This window comes from Rhineura floridana, chromosome 1 (genome assembly GCF_030035675.1).
Source record: "Rhineura floridana isolate rRhiFlo1 chromosome 1, rRhiFlo1.hap2, whole genome shotgun sequence".
NCBI classification, from domain to species: domain Eukaryota; kingdom Metazoa; phylum Chordata; class Lepidosauria; order Squamata; family Rhineuridae; genus Rhineura; species Rhineura floridana.
Genome location: NC_084480.1, coordinates 81,396,956 through 81,416,416, shown reverse-complemented (window position 1 = coordinate 81,416,416; position 19,461 = coordinate 81,396,956). Strand labels below are relative to the sequence as shown.

General features: G+C 40.8%; 1 protein-coding gene across 1 annotated transcript in view; it reads right to left on the bottom strand.

Moving 5' to 3' along the window:
• PRDM6 (PR/SET domain 6) overlaps positions 1 to 19,461 on the bottom strand; it is a 130,677-nt gene that overhangs the window by 87,032 nt on the left and 24,184 nt on the right. Inside the window, exon 2 of the mRNA XM_061607488.1 lies at positions 18,398 to 18,705. Within this exon, the coding sequence (XP_061463472.1) occupies positions 18,398 to 18,705 (308 nt within the window). The remainder of the gene's footprint in view (positions 1 to 18,397; positions 18,706 to 19,461) is intronic.

The window sequence follows — 19,461 nt, the reverse complement described above, 5'->3', positions numbered from 1 at the left end:
CTCTCAAGCAACCCGACCCAAACTGCATAGGGTCTTATATGCAGACCTTGGAAGTAATTCATTACAAGTAAAGAATTACTTGTAATTCATTACTTTTTTGAGGAATGAGTGGGTAATTCCTTTACATTTTGATTGTAATAAAACTAGGAGTAATTGTATTACTTTTGTGGAGTAATTGTAATGTTTCCAGCATTACTTTTGGGCATTACTTAGGGGAGGGGAAGCAGGGGAAGTCTTCTGCTCCTCTGATTTGTGGATGAAAATCATGTGCCTCAAACTGGGCTTCTGTGCAGCATCGCTCTTCCCTCATCCTCTGTGGGTGGGTAGGAGGCAACGAGGGAGGAGGTGGAGAGAGACAGGGTAGAGTGGAGAAAACAATTGTTAAAAAAATGGATGGTGGTGCTGAAGAATGGAGTGGAGGGAAAAAGGAGCCGGAGGGCAAGAACATGGATAAAGGAGGAGAAGGAGGCAGCAGCAGAATGGAGAGAAAGAACTGTGGAGGTGAAAGATGACAACATGTTTTGGCACACAAAGTGGCCTCCACCACCCTCTCCGGCTTCTGTGCTGCATTTGCAATATTTTAACTTTTTTGTATCTCAGGGGAAAATGTTTACTTGGGTGAGTGTCCCTTAGTTGGTGGAAGGGCAGGGCAGGGTCCAGGAGGTGGTTAAGTGAGAGAGATTATACTTGCTGGCTGAGTGGGGGAGGTTGCACTTGGTTTGACGTGCAAAGATCTGAGTAGTGGCCTCTTCCTCCCTTCCCACCTCCCTTACCAGCGGAGAGACCACCATTGCTAACTTATGGATAAAAAGAATTATTTGACTACCTCTGTATGTGTGTGTTTATTTTTAATGTTGCTTTAGGCTACTTAGATGTTCAGCAGCCAAGGCCAGCACCTTGTAGGGTGTTTTTTTTTAAAAAAAGCAACTTAAATGTAATTGTAGTGATTACTTTTGAGAAAAAGTAATCAGTTACTTTCAAAGCAACTGTAGTAATGGTAATTACTACTTTTCTAGGCCATGTAATTGTAACTGCAATTTATTATTTTTCAAAAGTAATCTTCCAAGCTCTGCTTATATGTTAGTACCAAAATGTTGAACTTGGCCTGGAAGCAGACTGGCAGCAAGTGCAGAGCCTGCGGATAAGGCATTATATGCTTTTGATAATTTGCCTCCACAGCAGCCTAGCCACTGTATTCTGCACTAGCTGCAGTCTCCATTGTCAATGGTAGCCTGACAAAGCGATCCAATCCTGAGGTTACCAATGCATGGACAACTGTGGTCAAGCTACCCCTATCAGGGATGGCCATAGCCGTCTTACCAGACAAAGCTGGTAAAAGACACTCTTAGACACTAAGGACACATGTGTCTCCACTGACAGACCTGGGAGTACCCCAACTATATATTTGCTCTTTCAGGAAGAATGCAATCCCATCCAACTGATGGACTTCCCAGACCCACAGAGCCTTCATTTTGCTAGAATTCATAGTTATTAACCCACATTGAGTCCACCACTGCAGCCGGACACTGGTCCAGAGCCTGCACAGCCACTTCTGATTCAGAAGTTACAGAGAAATAGAATTGGGTATCATCAGTGTACTGATGATGACTCAGTCCAAATCTCCAAACGGTCACTCCCAACAGCTTCACACAGATGTTAAACAGCACTGGAGAAAATATAGGGCCCTGCAACACCCATAGCTCAAGAGCCAGGCAGCCAAGAAACATTCATCCAAAGTTATTTCTGGAACCATTCCTGGAAATCAGAGTTGGGAAAAAATGATTTTTTAATGGATTTTTAATTTAATTCAGTTTTTTAAAAAATTTAAATCACAATTCAAAATTTTCTTAAAACAATTAGTAAAAATAGACTGTAGGTCAAAGATATCATCATGAATACTAATTATACAACTTCTAATTATATTCTATGAATATGTTAACATCAGTTCATGGAAGTGGGAGATAACCAGATCAGTCCTATTCTGCTGGTGGTGTACACAGAGTCCACTCTCTCTCTCTCTCAAGGCATTACCTCTCTCTAAGTGCAACGATAGAGAAGGTCAATGAATACAGAATTTGGGGAGATGGAGTAGATCTGAACAAGAGGAGACCACTGAAGTGGTAGTCTAGCTCTTAACAGTAGTAGGCTCTTCTGCAGGTGGAAAGGGAAATTTTTCTTCCTTTGGACTAATTCATTCTAAATTGAGAAATAAATTGGGAACTGAAAAATCAGGAAAGCTTGTATTTACCCCCAGACAATAAACAAAGAAGACAAAGGAGAGGAAGGAGACTGAGTTAACTGTATCACCCAACATTTTAAGTTTCTAATGTTGACTTGGTTGAAAAGACCAAATTTTTTAAAAGAACTTTACATTTATCTAAAACCTAAAATAGTTAACCATTCAAAAATCCATGTGCATGTTTAGTTAATGTTGTTTGTTGAAGAAGAAAACTAACCAGAAGAATAAACAATCTTATTAGTACAATTTAAAAGCCTGTTTGGTGGTGGTGATTCTGGCAAATCGTGACAAAAATATGATGGTTAATTGAACAGTTGCAGCTGGTTCATCTCTTGAATGACTTCACAAGGTAATTCTGCTTTAGTACTAAAATAACCAAATTATCATCCCATTTTTTAATGAAAATTAATCTGAACAAATTCAGAATAATTGCTTAGTATGTAACCATCTTCTAATGAAATCTACATCTCTGAATATGTATTAAGGTTATATTAAACAATAATGTACTTCTACTAAAAATGATGATTAAATGGAATCTTCCTCACTAGTGATTTAAACTGTGATTTAAATCATTAAAACTGAGTCCTTCAGAGAAGTAATTTAAATCAATTTGATTTAAATCAAATCAACCTTGCTGGAAATAATGCCAGAAGCACTCCAAAACAAAGTCCCTGATACCTATCTCCTGCAGAAGAGCCAAAAATATACCACAGTCAATGGTATCAAAAGCTGATGAAAGACAGAACAGAAGCAGCAGGGTTATGCTCCCCCTATCCCCTTTCCATCAGGTCCATCAGGATAACCAAGGCCACCCAGGTCTGAACCCAGTTTCCTCCAAGAAATGTCTGCAACTGCACCACTACAACCCTCTCAAGTACCTTCCCCAAATCAGGAATACTTGTGACTCGACAATAATTTTTAAATATTATTGGGTCCACGTTGTTGTTTTTAATTACAGTTACACTACTACCTCCTTCAAGGCAGCAGCACCAATCCCTCATGCAAAGACATGCTGGACCCACCCAGTCATGCCTGCTGGCTAGCTTTAATCAGCCATAAAGGACAAGGGTTGAGAGAGTTGGACACATACTTGCAAGCACCTTGTCTACATCATGAAGCTGCAAAAACACAAAACAAGGCTTAATGGAGCACCTGCAACCTCACTTAAAGATGTGCCAGTGCCATCAAGCTATCTATAGAGGTGGACCTAGCAAGCAAATTACTGTGGGTCTCTGAGGGGTACTAGGCTCCATCCACCACTATAGGTGTCAACTGCACTGCAGTAGGTATGATTTTTTTTACCTGCACTCTAGCCATCATCCAATCCATATGTCTCTCAGGACAGGCCATCCTAATCTGCCCCCCACCCCTGTACTGCAAAATTGGATAAGTATTTCCATGAAAAATGCATGAATTCAAAAACTTATTGTCATGTGGTATGACATGGAAGACTGGTGAAGTGCAGGATGACTGGAGAAGAGCTAATGCTGTCTCCATCTTCAAAACAGGCAAAAAGGAGGAACCGGGGAACTACAGACCTGTCAGCCTAACATCAATCCCTGGAAAAACCCTGGAGCAGATTATAAAGCAGTCAATCTGTAAGCACCTTGAAAGCAATGCAGTGATTACTAGGAGCCAACATGGATTTATGAAGAACACATCCTGCCAAACTAATCTCATCTCATTTTTTGATCAGGTAACCTCCCTTGTAGACTGTGGGCATGCTGTGGACATAATATATCTCAACTTCAGCAAAGCTTTTGACAAAGTGCCCCATGATGTTCTGATTAGCAAGCTAGGTAAATGTGGGCTGGATGGAACAACTATTAGATGGATCCACAGTTGGCTACAGAATCGTACTCAGAGTGTGCTTATCAATGGTTCCTTCTCAAACTGGGCGGAAGTAATGAGTGGGGTACCACAGGACTCGGTCCTGCGCCCAGTGCTCTTCAACATGTTTATTAACAACTTGGATGAGGATGTACAGAGCATGCTTATCAAATTTGCAGCTGATACAAAATTGCGGGGTACAGCTAATACCATGGAAGAAAGAAACAAAATTCAAAGGGACCTTGATAGGGTGGAGCATTGGGCTGAAAACAAGAGAATGAAATTCACCAGGCATAAATGTAAAGTTCTACACTTAGGAAAAAGAAACCAAATGCACAGTAATAAGATGGGGGATACTTGGCTCAGCAATATGATATGCGAGAAGGATCTTGGAATTGTCGTTGATCACAAGCTGAATATGAGCTAACAGTGTGATGTGGCTGCAAAAAAGTCAAATGCTATGTTAGGCTGCATTAACAGAAGTATAGTTTCCAAATTGCATGAAGTATTAGTTCCCCTCTATTCAGCACTGTTTAGGCCTCATCTTGAGTACTATGTCCAGTTCTGGTCTCCGTACTTCAAGAAGGGTGCAGACAAACTGGAACAGGTTCAGAGGAGGGCAACAAGGATGATCAGGGGACTGGAAACAAAGCCCTATGAGGAGAGACTGAAAGAACTGGGCATGTTTAGCCTGGAGAAGAGAAGACTGAGGGGAGATATGATAGCACTCTTCGAGTACATGAAAGGTTGTCACATAGAGGAGGGCTGGGATCTCTTCTCGATCGTCCCAGAGTGCAGGACACAGAATAATGGGCTCAAGTTGCAGGAAGCCAGATTTCAACTGAACATCAGAAAAAACTTCCTAACTATTAGAGCCATACGACAATGGAACCAATTACCTAGAGAGGTAGTGGGCTCTTCAACACTGGAGGCATTCAAGAGGCAGCTAAACAGCCATCTGTCAGAAATGCTTTCTTGATGGCCTTATAGGCCCCTTCCAAAACTACTATTCTATGATTCTATGACTTAATTGCTAAATGACAGGTACAGGAATCACGCTTGTATCCTCCTACACGAAAGCGCTTTCCTTGTCCTTTCAAATTTTTCAGTAGGGAAACCATGGTACTCTGCACATGTTTAACTATATTTTATTCTAAATAAGTGTTGTACAAATCTTAGCATGCAGAAAACAGGGATATTAAAAATTGCAGCCCCATCAACCACTGGTCACCAGCTACCAATGGTTGTGGGATAGTTGTTTGCAACTATTCTGGCACTGAGACTAATAAACCCACCGTAACCACTATAGAACTGGAGTGCCAGATCACAGGACCACCCTGTACAAGAATTTTGCCTAAACCACAACTGCAGCACTGGTCTGCATAATGACCTTATGTAATCTGGCTCGTATTCATTTATGCTGCTAGCCACACTTGTCTGAAAATAATTTTGCAGGAAAAGCCTGCCATTATGTCTGATATTTTAAAACTGTCAATTCAAGAAAAATATTATGCACACATCTGAATTTTCATATATAAAAGAAAAATATGGCTTCTGGCTAATGCCTATGCAGTTACAAGATTTATCTAACTGGTTCTGAAATAGGGAACTTAACTCAAGAGTGTATTCACTTTGTGACATAACATCCTTATTATGTCTTCTAGGAAAAAATTGACTGAGATCAAGTTACTATACAGTATATCTATTGGGTAATTAGAACTTTAAGAAGAAACAAATAAAACACGTTATTGACTTTTATATCTTTAATCAAATAAATATTTACTACGGCAATTTACAAAAATTATTTACTTCTCAATAACAGATTGCAAAGAGAATATGCAGTACATACACTAATGAATGTCTAAGACCATCAGCAAACAAATTAAGGGTGAAAGAAAAAGAAAAGCTTTCTAGCTATCTTGACTGGTCTATAAATAGCATGTGAGCCTTCTTAAAAGATATGTGATCTCTTACATTAAGAGACTTATTTCAGTGCATGATTGACCTTGAGATGCAGAGAAGAGCCATAGTAGAGAGACATCCTATTTTAGTGAACAATGAATATAGATATTCAAGTGCATGCCTCTTGTCAATGATCATTGTTGGAATCTGCCTATGCCACACTGGGACAATCAATTTTGTAAATGGTTGCAATAATCAAGGAAATTGCCTAATTTATAAATCCTTGCATACAGCATTTTAATGGATTCTTACATTTTAATGCTGATGCCTTCAAAGCTAAATGAATTGTTGTCCAAGCTGTCATTGCAGAAAATGATAAAAACATTCAGTCTTCTTAGTTACTACATCTCATGGATATTCAAACCCTCCTAACATAATCACTCATTAGTGACTTTCATGAGTCTTCCATTACAGAACAGCAGAATGAATGAAGAGCCACAGTTTCCTTCCAAATGAAGCTTGGTGTATCAAATTATACGGTCTGAGTGTATCATTTAATAGTTGAAAATTATTAAGCTTTACTGATAAAAGATAAAAAATAAGTATTTTCTCTGGCAGTGCTATATCTGTTTTCCTTCATCGTTCTTCAGCCATGTACTAAGATGCAAAGAGTGGAAGAAAAGGAAATATAACAATCAACTCTTAGCAACATCACCTGTTAGTGATAGGAGATCATAAAAACTAAGTGGGGTAAATAGGGTTTCTTGGTCAACATACAAAAAAAGTAAAGATATCTTGCAGCTGCAAAGGCACTGTGGCATTTGTCCCACAGACTTGACACAATTTGGCTGCCAATTTCAGAATACATGTTCTACAAAGCTACAAAACCACAGAATGGGAGGGTTTTCTCGAAGAAAGAGAAATCCCTTAAAGTATGTTACAGCTGGTATCCCTTTCTATTATCAATATGTAAATCTGCACATTCTGCTATAGAACACTCTCTACATATTTAGACGTGGTACATACAGATTGCTATTCTCAGTTAAATCTTAAGCAATTGATTTCAGCCAATGGTGGGCTGTCAGTACTTTACTTACTGCTCAATCTCACTAACCTGACATTTATGGTGTACTGATTGGCCTCTGTCAGTGGTGGTGGTTGTAAATTCACTTTGAAAAGCTTTGTGTTAACAGCCTTCAACCAGGCTCTGAGAAGGGTATGAGCAAGCAGGCTGACAATTGCTCGACCTTCTGCCCCTATTACAGTGAGTAAATCAGGCTTTGAGCTATTAAGCTGGAGCCTGAGGCCTACACAAAAAGGATTGACATGACTAAAGGTCAACCTCTGTCACACATGTGTAACAATTTGGATAATGGAATTCTGTAACTTATGAGGGGGATGGGAGGTGGCATTGGCTTAGAAGCAAAGCAAATCCTGGACTTTATTTCCATGGGTGTGATTGCAAGTAGTTCTTCAACAGCATATATATTCAAATATGCAACACCTGAAGTATCTGCAGGCGATGAAATCCCACCATTTAAAACCTGATGATGAATGAGTGAGGCAACTCTCTGAAATATATCCAGCATGGCATGTTTTATATGGCATTTCAGCACAATAATCAGGTTTTTATATATCATCAATATTATACTGATATCAGGTATGCAGTCTGTTTTGGACATTAATTGTTCTTATTAAAATGCTGCCTTTATTCTTTCAGGTGAAATAAAAATAAATCAATATGGAATTTTGTAGGAGGGAAAATCATTCTAAGCTTTTGAAGCCAGATTTTCTTCAATATCAAGACTCACATTTATGAACAATTGCACACGGCAGAACAACACTGTTTCAAGTGTTACATATATCTGCGAACTAAAGAGGTAAGTAAATGGGAAGAGCCATGGGCTGCTGGAATACTGTTTAGCACTTTGGGCTATTACTTTGCTAGATAGCATACAGAATTATATAATATTAGCACTGCAGTACCTATATAGACAAAACATTCTTGCTCCAAAATGGGGTTTAGATTCAGAAGTTGATCATTTATTTTGGAAATAATTTTAGGGGGACTCAACCCTGTTCCTGTTTACAAGCATGATGCAATTATCACTTCCCCACTTCATTTGAATGAAAACTGAAAGCGATCCACAATCGTGTTATATATTTCAACTGTTAAAAGTGAAACTAGGTTTTTGATACAGATGAAACAAGTAAAAATAAGGGGACTATATCTCTTTTAGATATATAAGAAGTACATTATCTCTAAATTAGCTTTATGTATTTTATATATAACACTTGTTTTAAAACACACACATCTGTTTAAAGCACAAATATTAATTTATGTATTAATATTTTCTTTTTCATTTAATTAACATTAACCTTAATTAAATTTTATGCACACATTTTATCCTAACAAAGGTGGTACATACATAGGAGCGGACTGGACTGGACACTGGACACGGAGATTGAACATATGGCTGGTATAGTAAGCTTTATTAAAGCTGATCATTTGGAACAGAGAGGCGTGACACTTGAGTTCAGACCTTCCTTCTCAAACAAGTGATCAATGTTGGCAAAGCTGTTCGTGTGAAACATCTTTTAGGTAGCTAGGCATTCGCACATATATGCACCAGTAGTGTGCTATTCACGGGTTCATGTATATTTCTGGACTGGAACCTTCAAATTACATGTTAACAACAAAACAGTGAGTGAAATTATGACTGCACTCCTATACACACTTACATGGGAATAGTAAGTCCTATTAAACACTTGCATTCTAGCATTTGTCTCCACAAATGAAACAGAGTTTACATATGTGGAGCAGAACCTTCCCCCCTGCAGTACAATTAAACCTTACATGGACCAAGGAGCAACTTAGGATCCAAGTCAATAAGAGACTGCTGAATAAACATGCATAAAATTGCAGTATTAATCAGATAGGTTTAGTTAAGTTTCAGATAAACAGCATAGTTACACAGAAGTGCTAGAATTCCACCCAATTTGGATTTGGTACCAAATTTTCCATTAATTCACTTTATTGATGAGGATCAGATTTTTATACAACAATTTTCCACAGCTATTTTTGAAAATGTTTTTGTTTTTAAAAAAGCTGCCTCTAAAATATCGGTATTAAGAATGATAATTTTATTGATATTTCCTTTCAAAATAGAAAGGAATTATCAATATTTTCTTTTAAAATATTTAAATTAATATCAATATTTGTGTGAGGGGGAAAAAAGCAGCACCTGGTGGACAAAGAACAAACTCAAATTGATGCAGGCCTGTTAAGTCAACAGAATGCAACCAGCCAACAGATCCTATTCCTATACAATACTGAGGTTAGCAGGTTAAAAGAATATTAATATTTCCTAAAGTGGTTGTGGAGCAAACAGTTTTAAAGAAATATACTTCTACTTCTTTTCTAGAGAGATGCTGAAACTGATATGGCTGAAATCATATATGAACTTACCTGGAAATAAGCCCCACTGAAGTCCTTAAGACTTATTTCTGAGTAGACTTGAATCAAATTTGCCCCCTAAACTCTGACTAACTTTCCAATGAGTTAAGAACAGAAATGTTTCTAACAATCAGTTTTACAATCTACATAAACTCCAAAATACTCAGACATTTAAAAGATAAATTTAGTGTAAGAATCTATTTTCCCATTAGATTAAGCATAAAGTATAGCTCTTTTATTGTCCATGTTACAGACTGTGATAACATTACTAAAATTTATTTTCAGGGCAAAATTATTTGAATTTCATGAACATGACATATTTGAAACAGAGCTGACAAGCAGTCTGGAAGCCTAGATGATGGATTGCTGAGAAACATAATTTTCATCTTAACAAAACTATGTACTGCCTTCAAGTCGATTCTGACTTATGGCAACCCTATGAATAGGGTTTTCATGAGGCTGAGAGGCAGTGACTGGCCCAAGGTCACCCAGTGTGCTTCATGGCTGTGTGAGGATTTGAACCCTGGTCTCCCAGGTTGCAGTCCAGCACCTTAACCACTACACCACACTGGCTCTCCAACAAAACTATGGTTTGCACATAATTTTATCCCCTTGTGCTTTCCCGATTCAAACAACCTAGAGTTAAATGTAGGTTAGGGAATCTTGAGGCAGATCTATCACTAAAGCTGGAACTTGCTCCTTATTTGGGGGGAAAAAAAGACAGAGATTCTACCTCTACCCTGGCTCCAGGATTTGGGGTAATCAGTCAATCTTCCCAAAACATAACCACATGGAAAAACGTACCCTCAAATTTCTCATGAGCAAATTCAAAATATGTCAAGCAAATGGGCCCTCGCAGTTTTAGTAGTTAAATGTGTGAGATTTAAAGGTCTTTTTATTACCCCTCTCCTGGCCTGTCTTATTTCTATATTGCAATCAACTGCTTTCATTCCTTCAGTGAGAGATGCACCCTGTTCAAAACAAGATGCAACTCTGCCTTCAAACAAATAAGACATCTCATCTTATAATACCCATATATAGAATGTCGATGAAAAGCTGTGATCTAAAGAGTGAAATCCCAAACATAAGGCCCAATCCAGATTTAAGATGATGTTAAGTGTAGTGGAGGTGATATGTGTTCACACACTACTTCTGACATACTTAAAATGTTCTCTGTGTCTTCACCCTTAGTAGTAATTTATCAATTCAATTGAAATCTAAAGTGTGGCTTAGTTGTGACAAACTAGTCCTATTGATTTAAATAGAGATTAAGCACAACTAACTTCGTCTGCAATAATGAGAGCTCCCTTTGAAATTTAGATTCAGAGTGCCCAGTTGTGATCATACACAAACTTCCTTGGATTTCGTTTCTGTTGGGTTGTACCAAAAGACAGACGAGCAGAAACTCAGGGCCTGATCACATTCTGGCTTAAAGCAGATCTGGTGCTTTTTGCAGATCCTTTTAATTTGGACCATTTGCATGACATTTTTCCCAGTGCGAGTGCATTCAGCTGCTATTGCCTTTAAATCCAGATTAAATCAATGCGATAAAAATCCAAAATTCGTTTGAAAATCTGCACCTGCTTTGGTGCCAATCCGCTGTGTGTTTTTTCTCCCGTTTTCAGCTGCACGGGATGTTCGCCTCCCTTTCTCCGCCCCCCTACACTGTCTATAGACATCATTTTGTTTCCTGCCACTGATGAACAAACTTCCGATTGCTCTAGCCTTCCTTTCCCCCACTTTCTCCCCAGCAAGTTCCTTCCCTCGGTCCTTTAAACCAGCTATATGCTCTGTTTACTTGCTATTTTACTTTACAAGCCAGACTGGGACAGCAAGGGGCAGCAAGGGAAGAGAAGGAGTGCTGCACTGCCACTCTCCCTTGCACCTCTCTCCGCCCAGGGGAGGAGGGGGAGGCGCCGCTTTGCTCAGTGCCAGTTTGTGGGGAAGAGACCAGGCAGGTATATTAGAGCCGGTGCTCGGGGCACGGGCAGGCAAGCAGCTCCTCGCCCCCTCCCCTTTGAGGCAGTGGTGGCAGTGGCAAGCAGTCCTGCCAGCCAGCGAAGGCTGCCTTCCCTACAGCCAGTATGAAAGCCCGAGGAGGAGGGAAGAGATGCAGCCCAGAGAGCAGGACTTGCCATGGGATGTGCCAGGGCAGCCCTGCTTGGTTTTCTGGAGGGGAAGGAGAGGTGGGGTCAACTCGACCCCCCCATCTAACACTTTCCAGCCAGGACACAGCCTGGGGAAAGCTCCTGCAGAAGCCCTGTTGCACCTAAGGTCTCATTCACAAAGAGGTTGTGTGTGCCCACACACACAAACACTAAAACATACACACTGTGCACTATAAACATTTCATTCCTTATTCACAAAAAAGAACTTTGTCTAGAGGAAATGAAACTGACAACAGAAAAAAAGTAATTTGGTGTCAGTTACACCCCCCCCCCCCACTCTCTCCCGGCTTCAAATTCAATACGGATTTTAGCTCCCATGTGAACCTGGCCTCACTCACACAATGATGTTTTCAGGCTGCCACATACACACCACTCCTAAGAGTCAAGGAATCCTTTGGAATGGCATGTAAATGGGCATATGGGGCTGCAGAGGGACCGGAAAAATCAGGAGAATTCAGTGAGGCTGCCTTATGCAAGCATAAGTGCCTTTACAATCCAAGCAAGACACCTCTAGATCCAAGCCATAAGATCTACGAGACATCCATGTATATGTGCCTTTATATTTTCAAGTGGCAAAAGGATTTATTTATTATTATTTATTATTTTATTTATACCCCACCCTTCCTTCCAGCAGGAGCCCAGGGCGGCAAACAGAAACACTAAAAACACTGTAAAACATCATAAAAAGACCTTAAAATACATTAAAACAAAACAACATTAAAAACATTTAAAAAAAACTTTTAAAACATCTTTTAAAAAAGGGTTAAAGATATTAAAAGAAATATTAAAAGCAATTCTAACACAGACGCAGACTGGGATAGGTCTCAACTTAAAAGGCTTGTTGGAAGAGGAAAGTCTTCAAAAGGCGCCGAAAAGATAGCACAGATGGCGCCTGCCTAATATTTAAGGGGAGGGAATTCCCCAGGGTAGGTGCTGCCACACTAAAGGTCCGTTTCCTATATTGTACAGAAGGAACCTCCTGATAAGATGGTATCTGCAGGAGGCCCTCACCTGCAGAGTGCAGTGATCGACTAGGTATATAAGGAGTAAGACGGTCTTTCAGGTATCCTGGTCCTGAGCTGTATAAGGCTTTGTACATCAAAACTAGAACCTTGAACTTGGCCCAGTAGCAAATGGGCAGCCAGTGCAGTTCTTTCAGCAGCGGGGTAACATGTTGGCAATACCCTGCCCCAGTGAGCAGTCTTTCTGCTGCATTTTGCACTAGCTGCAGCTTCCTGACCAACCTCAAGGGGAGCCCCACATACAGCGCATTATAGTAATCCTGCCTGGAGGTTACCAGTGCATGGACAACAGTGGTCAGGCTATCCGGGTCCAGAAATGGCCACAGCTGTCTCACCAGCCAAAGCTGGTAAAAGGCACTCCTAGCCACTGAGGTCACCTGAGCCTCTAGTGACAAAGATGGATCCAGGAGCACCCCCAGACTATGGACCTGCTCTTTCAGAGGGAGTACGACCCCATCCAAAGTAGGCAACTGACCAATTATCCAAACTCGGAAACCACCAACCCACAGCGCCTCCATCTTGCTAGGATTCAGACTCAGTTTATTGGCCCGCATCCAGCCCACCACTGAGTCCAGGCAGCGGTCCGGGGCTTGCACAGCCTCTCCTGATTCAGATGTTATGGAGAGATAGAGCTGGGTGTTGTCAGCATACTACTGACACCTTGCCCCAAAGCTCCTGTTGACTGCTCCCAAGGGCTTCATATAGATGTTTAACAGCATGGGGGACAAGATGGTATCCTGCGGCACCCCACAGCACAACTGCCAGGGGGCCGAAAGACAGTCACCCAATGATATTCTCTGAGAGCGACCCTGGAGATAGGATCGGAACCACTGTAAAACAGTGCCTCCAATACCCAGCTCACCAAGTCGGCCCAGAAGGATACCATGGTCAATGGTATCAAAAGCCGCTGAGAGATCAAGTAAGAATAACAGGGTCGCACTCCTCCTGTCCTTCTCCTGATAAAGGTCATCCATCAAGGCAACCAAAGCCAATTCAGTCCAATAACCAGGCCTGAACCCAGACTGGGATGGGTCAAAATAATCTGTTTCATCCAGGAGTACTTGCAATTGCTGCACCACAACACTTTCAATCACCTTCCCTAAAAGGGGGGTATTTGCAATCAGTCGGTAGTTGTCATAAACCAATGGATCCAGGGTGGGCTTTTTCAGGAGTGGTCGGATCACCGCCTCCTTCGAGGCACCTGGAACCACTCCCTCCCGCAATGACGCATTGACCACACTCTGGATTCACTCGGTGAACCCCCCTTGGCAAGCTTTAATAAGCCAAGAAGGGCAAGGGTTGAGAGGTCAAGTTGCTGGCCGCATCATTGCAAGCACCTTGTCGAAGTCATCAGGCCGCATCAACTGAAACCATTCCCAAGAAGTTGCAGCAGACATTGCACTGGACACCTCATTGGGGACTACAGTAGATGTGGAGGGGGCATCAAGACTGCTACGGAGGCGAGCAACTTTATCCTCAAAGTGCCTAGCAAACAATTCACAGTGGCCCTCCATAGGGTCTAAAAGTCAATTTCCTGGAGTTGATGTCAACAGACCCCTGACAATACGGAAAAGCTCCACCGGACAGCTACTTGAGGATGCGATGGAGGCAGAGAAGCGGGCCTTCTTCGCCACCCTCACCACCACACAGTAGGCACGGTTACAATGTTTTACTCGTGCCCGACCAGCCTGACAGCAGGAACCTGCCGGGGCCGCTGAGTGTCCACCAGAGAAGGTCAACCTGTGGATGGAAGGCCAGTGGAAGCCAGTAGAAGCCCCCCAAATGAGGCATTCTGGGGGCATGGTGGGGTAGGAGTCACGGGGGAGACTGGCTCAGAGCCCTCCCCAGGTCTGATCCACCAGGAAACTCCACTGGCCAAAAGGCTGGCGCAGTGAAAACATTACCATGGAGGCCTCCTGGGAACACTTATTCCTTGGGAGGCCTGTTAGTGGGTGCCAGCAATTCCCAGCCAGCTCATGAGCACAGCTCCCAATGGAGCTGGCATTCAGCCAAGGCAGCAGCTCCCAAGCAGGATCAGGATCCCACAGGGCTTTCTACAAGTTCCTCCACCAACCCTTCCACGACATTTGGATTGCTCTGTTAATCTATTTTTTTCAGAATACATTGGAAAATAAACTTCCCACATTCTGAGGAGTTATTATTAGTAGTAATAGTAGCTGTAGTAGTATTACAAGTACTACTACCACCTAAAGTTTCCTGAGCCTTTACAAAGATTAAAAATAGCATAGTAGACTTCAGGCTTATTGTCTAATAAAATAACACACATTACAACAAATTCTTAGATATCTCAAAGAGACAGAAAGCATTAACTTATTTTTGGTGCATAAAGATTTAAGGTGAACAATTTAGGACCTTAAAAACTAAGATTCAGTGCTTCCACGATCTGTCAGTGAAACTGCAGCAACTGTTGCTGGGGAACAAGAGGAAAGTGTGTGTGGGGATAATTTTCCTTTCACAGTTTTCCAGACCTTTATTACTAAAACCTAACGTCTTAAAAACTTCAATAACAAGAACATTCAAACCTTTTAAATGTCTGCATTATATTCCAATGAAATTTAAAGTGTGCCTTCTATGCATTCCTAAAGTCTAGTCTTATTACTATTTGATGTTAAACAGAAAGTGGAAACCTTGTGCAACTAGATTAATCTTTCTCTTGGGAATAAAGACACATTAATAACTGAGATAATGTCTTCATGTATGTTGGAATCAAGTGCGGTTTCACTTCTTTATTAGGAAACATGTTAAGAGAAAATTATCTCATTCACATCAATAAGCACCAAATTCTAAAAAATGTTTATATTTTCTTTGCAAGAACATTAGGAAATAATTGTTTTCATTAACTCAGAATGTACAAACTCTAGAAATATTATTGATTTCCAATGGAATCAATCTCTGTGTTAGAAACAACAGTGTTTATTTGCTAAACCCAGCAGTACTTTTGCTTTAAAAACAGAGTTTATTGTATTTTCATAACATACAAGCAAATTTTGCATTGGTTAAAATATGGCCAAAGGAAAAAATTAAAGGAATCACAACTAAAATGATTCATATATGTTTGACCTTCTAAAGAGATGTTTTCTGTAAGCTATTAAAAAAATGACTTAGCTGATTGATAAAGAACTGTATAATTTCCCAAAGAACACCCATAGGTGTCAGGCCATGTCGTGAGGTAATGGAATGGTGTTTAATTTACTTCAAACTGCTGTACATTGAACTGTATGGATTGCATACAAAGCAAACACTGAATATGTGGCAGGAACTATTGCACAGACATGCCAAAAAATATGTCCACAGTGTCCAACTATACATCAAATGCAATAATCCTGATGTTTGCCAAGGCAAAGCAAATAAAAGAGCACTACAGCTGGACTGGTGTTTAAATTGTCTTTGCAATAGTCCTTTAATGTTTTTGACTCATGTTGGAAACTACTATGAAACCAGATCACATGAACAGGATTAGGACTAGGAAACTGGATGTCCTCTTAGTGCGCCATTTTGTTGAACATCCTTCTTCTAAAAACGTTACTGGGTTTTGTTACAGAGCACTTAGTATAGCATAAATACAAGTGGAATACCATTATCACTCATTTCCATTACATAATCAATGTTTGCATCTTCACTGGCTTCTTCTCCATGTATTGCAACCATGACCCACATTTTCAAAAATTGCCCTTAATTTATAGTGCCCTGTAACTGCTTTTCAATTTCGCATCTACCATTTGCCTCAAAACCACCACCCCATACTCCTACTGCTTCACCTGTATTTTTCTCAAAATCCTCTGTAGACCCACAATAATGGCTTCCTTCATCTGCACTCCACTGAAACAGTCTTCATCCTTCTTGGCCATTTTCTGTGACTTTTGAATTATCCTCTTGGCTGACTCCCTTCATACCTTGTCCATGATTCTGTCTTCATATGGTTCTTTTCCAACCTTTATAATCATTCAATATTTCAACCAGGGCAGGGCTTTCCTTCCGCTTTTCATTCTCTTTCTTGGGTCCTACAAGGATCCATTCTTGGCCCTCTGCTATTCTCTTTGTACACACAAAAATACCATGGCTCAGCACCATCTATATGCTGATTATATGTAGCTCCACTTCTCTGACCCAGAACTTTCTTCCTATATTCAATACATCTCAACTGCCTGCCTGATATTTCTGCTTTGATCTTATATTGTCATCTCAAAGTTAATGGTTTAAGAATGAACTCTTCATCTTCCCTCCCATGCCTTCCTCTCCTCACTTGCTCTCCCCATTCACTGGTAACATCAAAATCCATCTTGTTAATTTGGCACAAAGCTTTGGCTTTATCCTAGGTTTTCTCCTCTTCTTGGGTACTCATAGTCAGTCCATTTTGAAGTCATGTGATTCTTCCAATGCAACATTGTGAAAACCCAGCCTTTCACTTCACCTCTCTGGTTCACTGTCTGGCCATTGCCTGCCTTTACTACTGCAGTTGTCTCTGCTCTTACTTGTCACACCTTAGCCCTCTCACTTCTACACATTTATCTCTGTCATAATTCAGACCATGAAACGCTTTAAATCCCTACAATAACTTCCTGGTTCCCATGCATGGGTCTTTTTCTCCTACTTTTTGTCACCTGGCTAACACTTGCAGTGCTGTGGTAGCAGCACCTCCATATGTGATTTCTGAGATAATCTACAGTAGGGGTGATAAACTGGATTCAGACAGATGGACAGACCCTTAACAGCCCTGCTCCCTGCAGGCCATAAGGACATCTGGTGATTGACTCCTGTCAAAATTCAAAAGAGGTCATTGTAACAGCCAACCACTGATATCAATGGTTACACCAACCTTCTTTGAAGATGCACTTTCAGTGCTAACCAGCTGATTGGTGCTTGGACCACTCTTTCAAAGAGGCACTTAAACCGCAGCATCCCATTTCAAACATGCTGGGGATCTGTGGTTTCATGGTGGTTTACTAACCAGGATAAAAATATGATTTGTCCTGCTTAAAAAAACAACATTAAAGCACAGTTATCAAATGAAACAGGAAACTGTGGTTTAAACCCAGCACCGTAGTCAGCACATGAGGGGAGAAAGAAAAGAGAGAGCGGACCTGATTCCCAGCTTCCTAAACCGTGGTTTGGAAAGTTGGAAATATTGCATCCCAAAAAGCCCTGTAAAATCTCTACTTACTGAAAACAAGCTTCTAAACTAAGCTGGCTTTTTTTTATCAAACAACAAAAGAATTAGTACCCACATTGGCAGCTGATACAGTAGCTAATAGAGGAAAAAGTTTAAAACAAAGTCTTACTTCTTTGAATTAGCTGAAGATGGTCCACACTGCATCAGAAGAGATGGCAAAAAACAGCCCAAATAGTGAAATGATGGACAAAGCTCTAAAAATATTCTCCATTTTAAGATTTAAAGGATTGTTATCTCAGTTATAATCATGTTTGCTTTGGAGACCTACTAATTTTAGCAGAACTTGCTCCCAGTTGCTTTAGCACTAAAAACAATAGCTCCATAATATTATTGTACATCTTTCTTTTCTGTCTGTAAGAACCTGCAACAATCTGTTTTATCAAAAAGTTTACTGCTTCTTGCTGCTAATGAAATCTCCAAACAGAAAAGGTGTGAGGAAAATTTACAAGCCCAATTGCTATACATACATTCAAATCAATTGTGGGAACTTTTGATAATGAAAAAAAAAAGAAACAAAACATCTCATGAAACAAACCTTGAATCCCTTATCAGATTTTTCAAACCAAGATGCTTTGAACTGTGACTTACTTCCCAGAGGTGTTGAGTGTTCCTGGTTGCTCCTGTTTGCACCTTTTCTGGCAGAAGGAGAACTCCTTGGAAAGGCCCAATCCAGGTGCCCTGCTGAATCCTCTGAGCAGCACAGATGCCATAGGCCAAACCAGGCACAGTGCTGGTGCACAGGCACACCTCCCGTGGTAGATCCCGAAGCCACTCAGGAATCTCAGGTGGAGGTGCTGCTGCCGCGGCACTACTTGTGCCCACCAGGCGGCGTAAAGAGTGCAAAGGACCATGCATGGGGCACTCTCCGTTACGGTTATCTGCACACATGTCACATCCTATGGAACAAAGACAAAAATAAAAAAGAATTAGCTGGTTGTAGTGAGGCTACTGTCATCAGGTCTCAAGGCAGACACATATGCACCACCAATTTTTAAAATAACAACATATAAACATACACTTGCTTGGTACTCTTTTCCCATATCTCAACCATGGTTATAGAATACATCTTCAGAAATAACTTGCCCTCAAATCAACAGGGCGTATTTCCAAAGTAAACCTATTTGGGACATTAAAAGGAATACAGACAGTTCATATGAAGCCTAAACACATTTACATACATTCAAATGCATTCATAGGCTTGTTAAGCTATGATTTTGGGATGGTTTTAGGGTTCATGTTTCTAATTAAATTATGCCACTTTAAGGCTCCTTTCTCTTCTGTTCAGTTGCTCACAGAGACCAAGTCAGCCTCACCATTAAGCAGATTGAAGTGGCTGCCACAGGCAGTAGATACTGGAGCAAAGCTTCCTTCCCCTCCCCCTGCCATTCTCATACTTCTGAAGTAATGCCCTGGAGGTGGCAATGTTTGTTTGATGTTGCTGGCCCCTTCTTGTCTTAACCAGTAACTTTCTCCCATCCTATCACAGGCAGCACTGCTCGGAAAGATCCTTACTAAGCAAGCAGACGGTTGAGGCCACACATGCATTGCACTGCTCGTGTGAGGAATACTGTAGGTTGAGCAGGCACTATGCATGCACCAATCAGAGCAGTAAGTGAGTAATAACAAGATGTTGGAAGACAGAGCTGCATCTC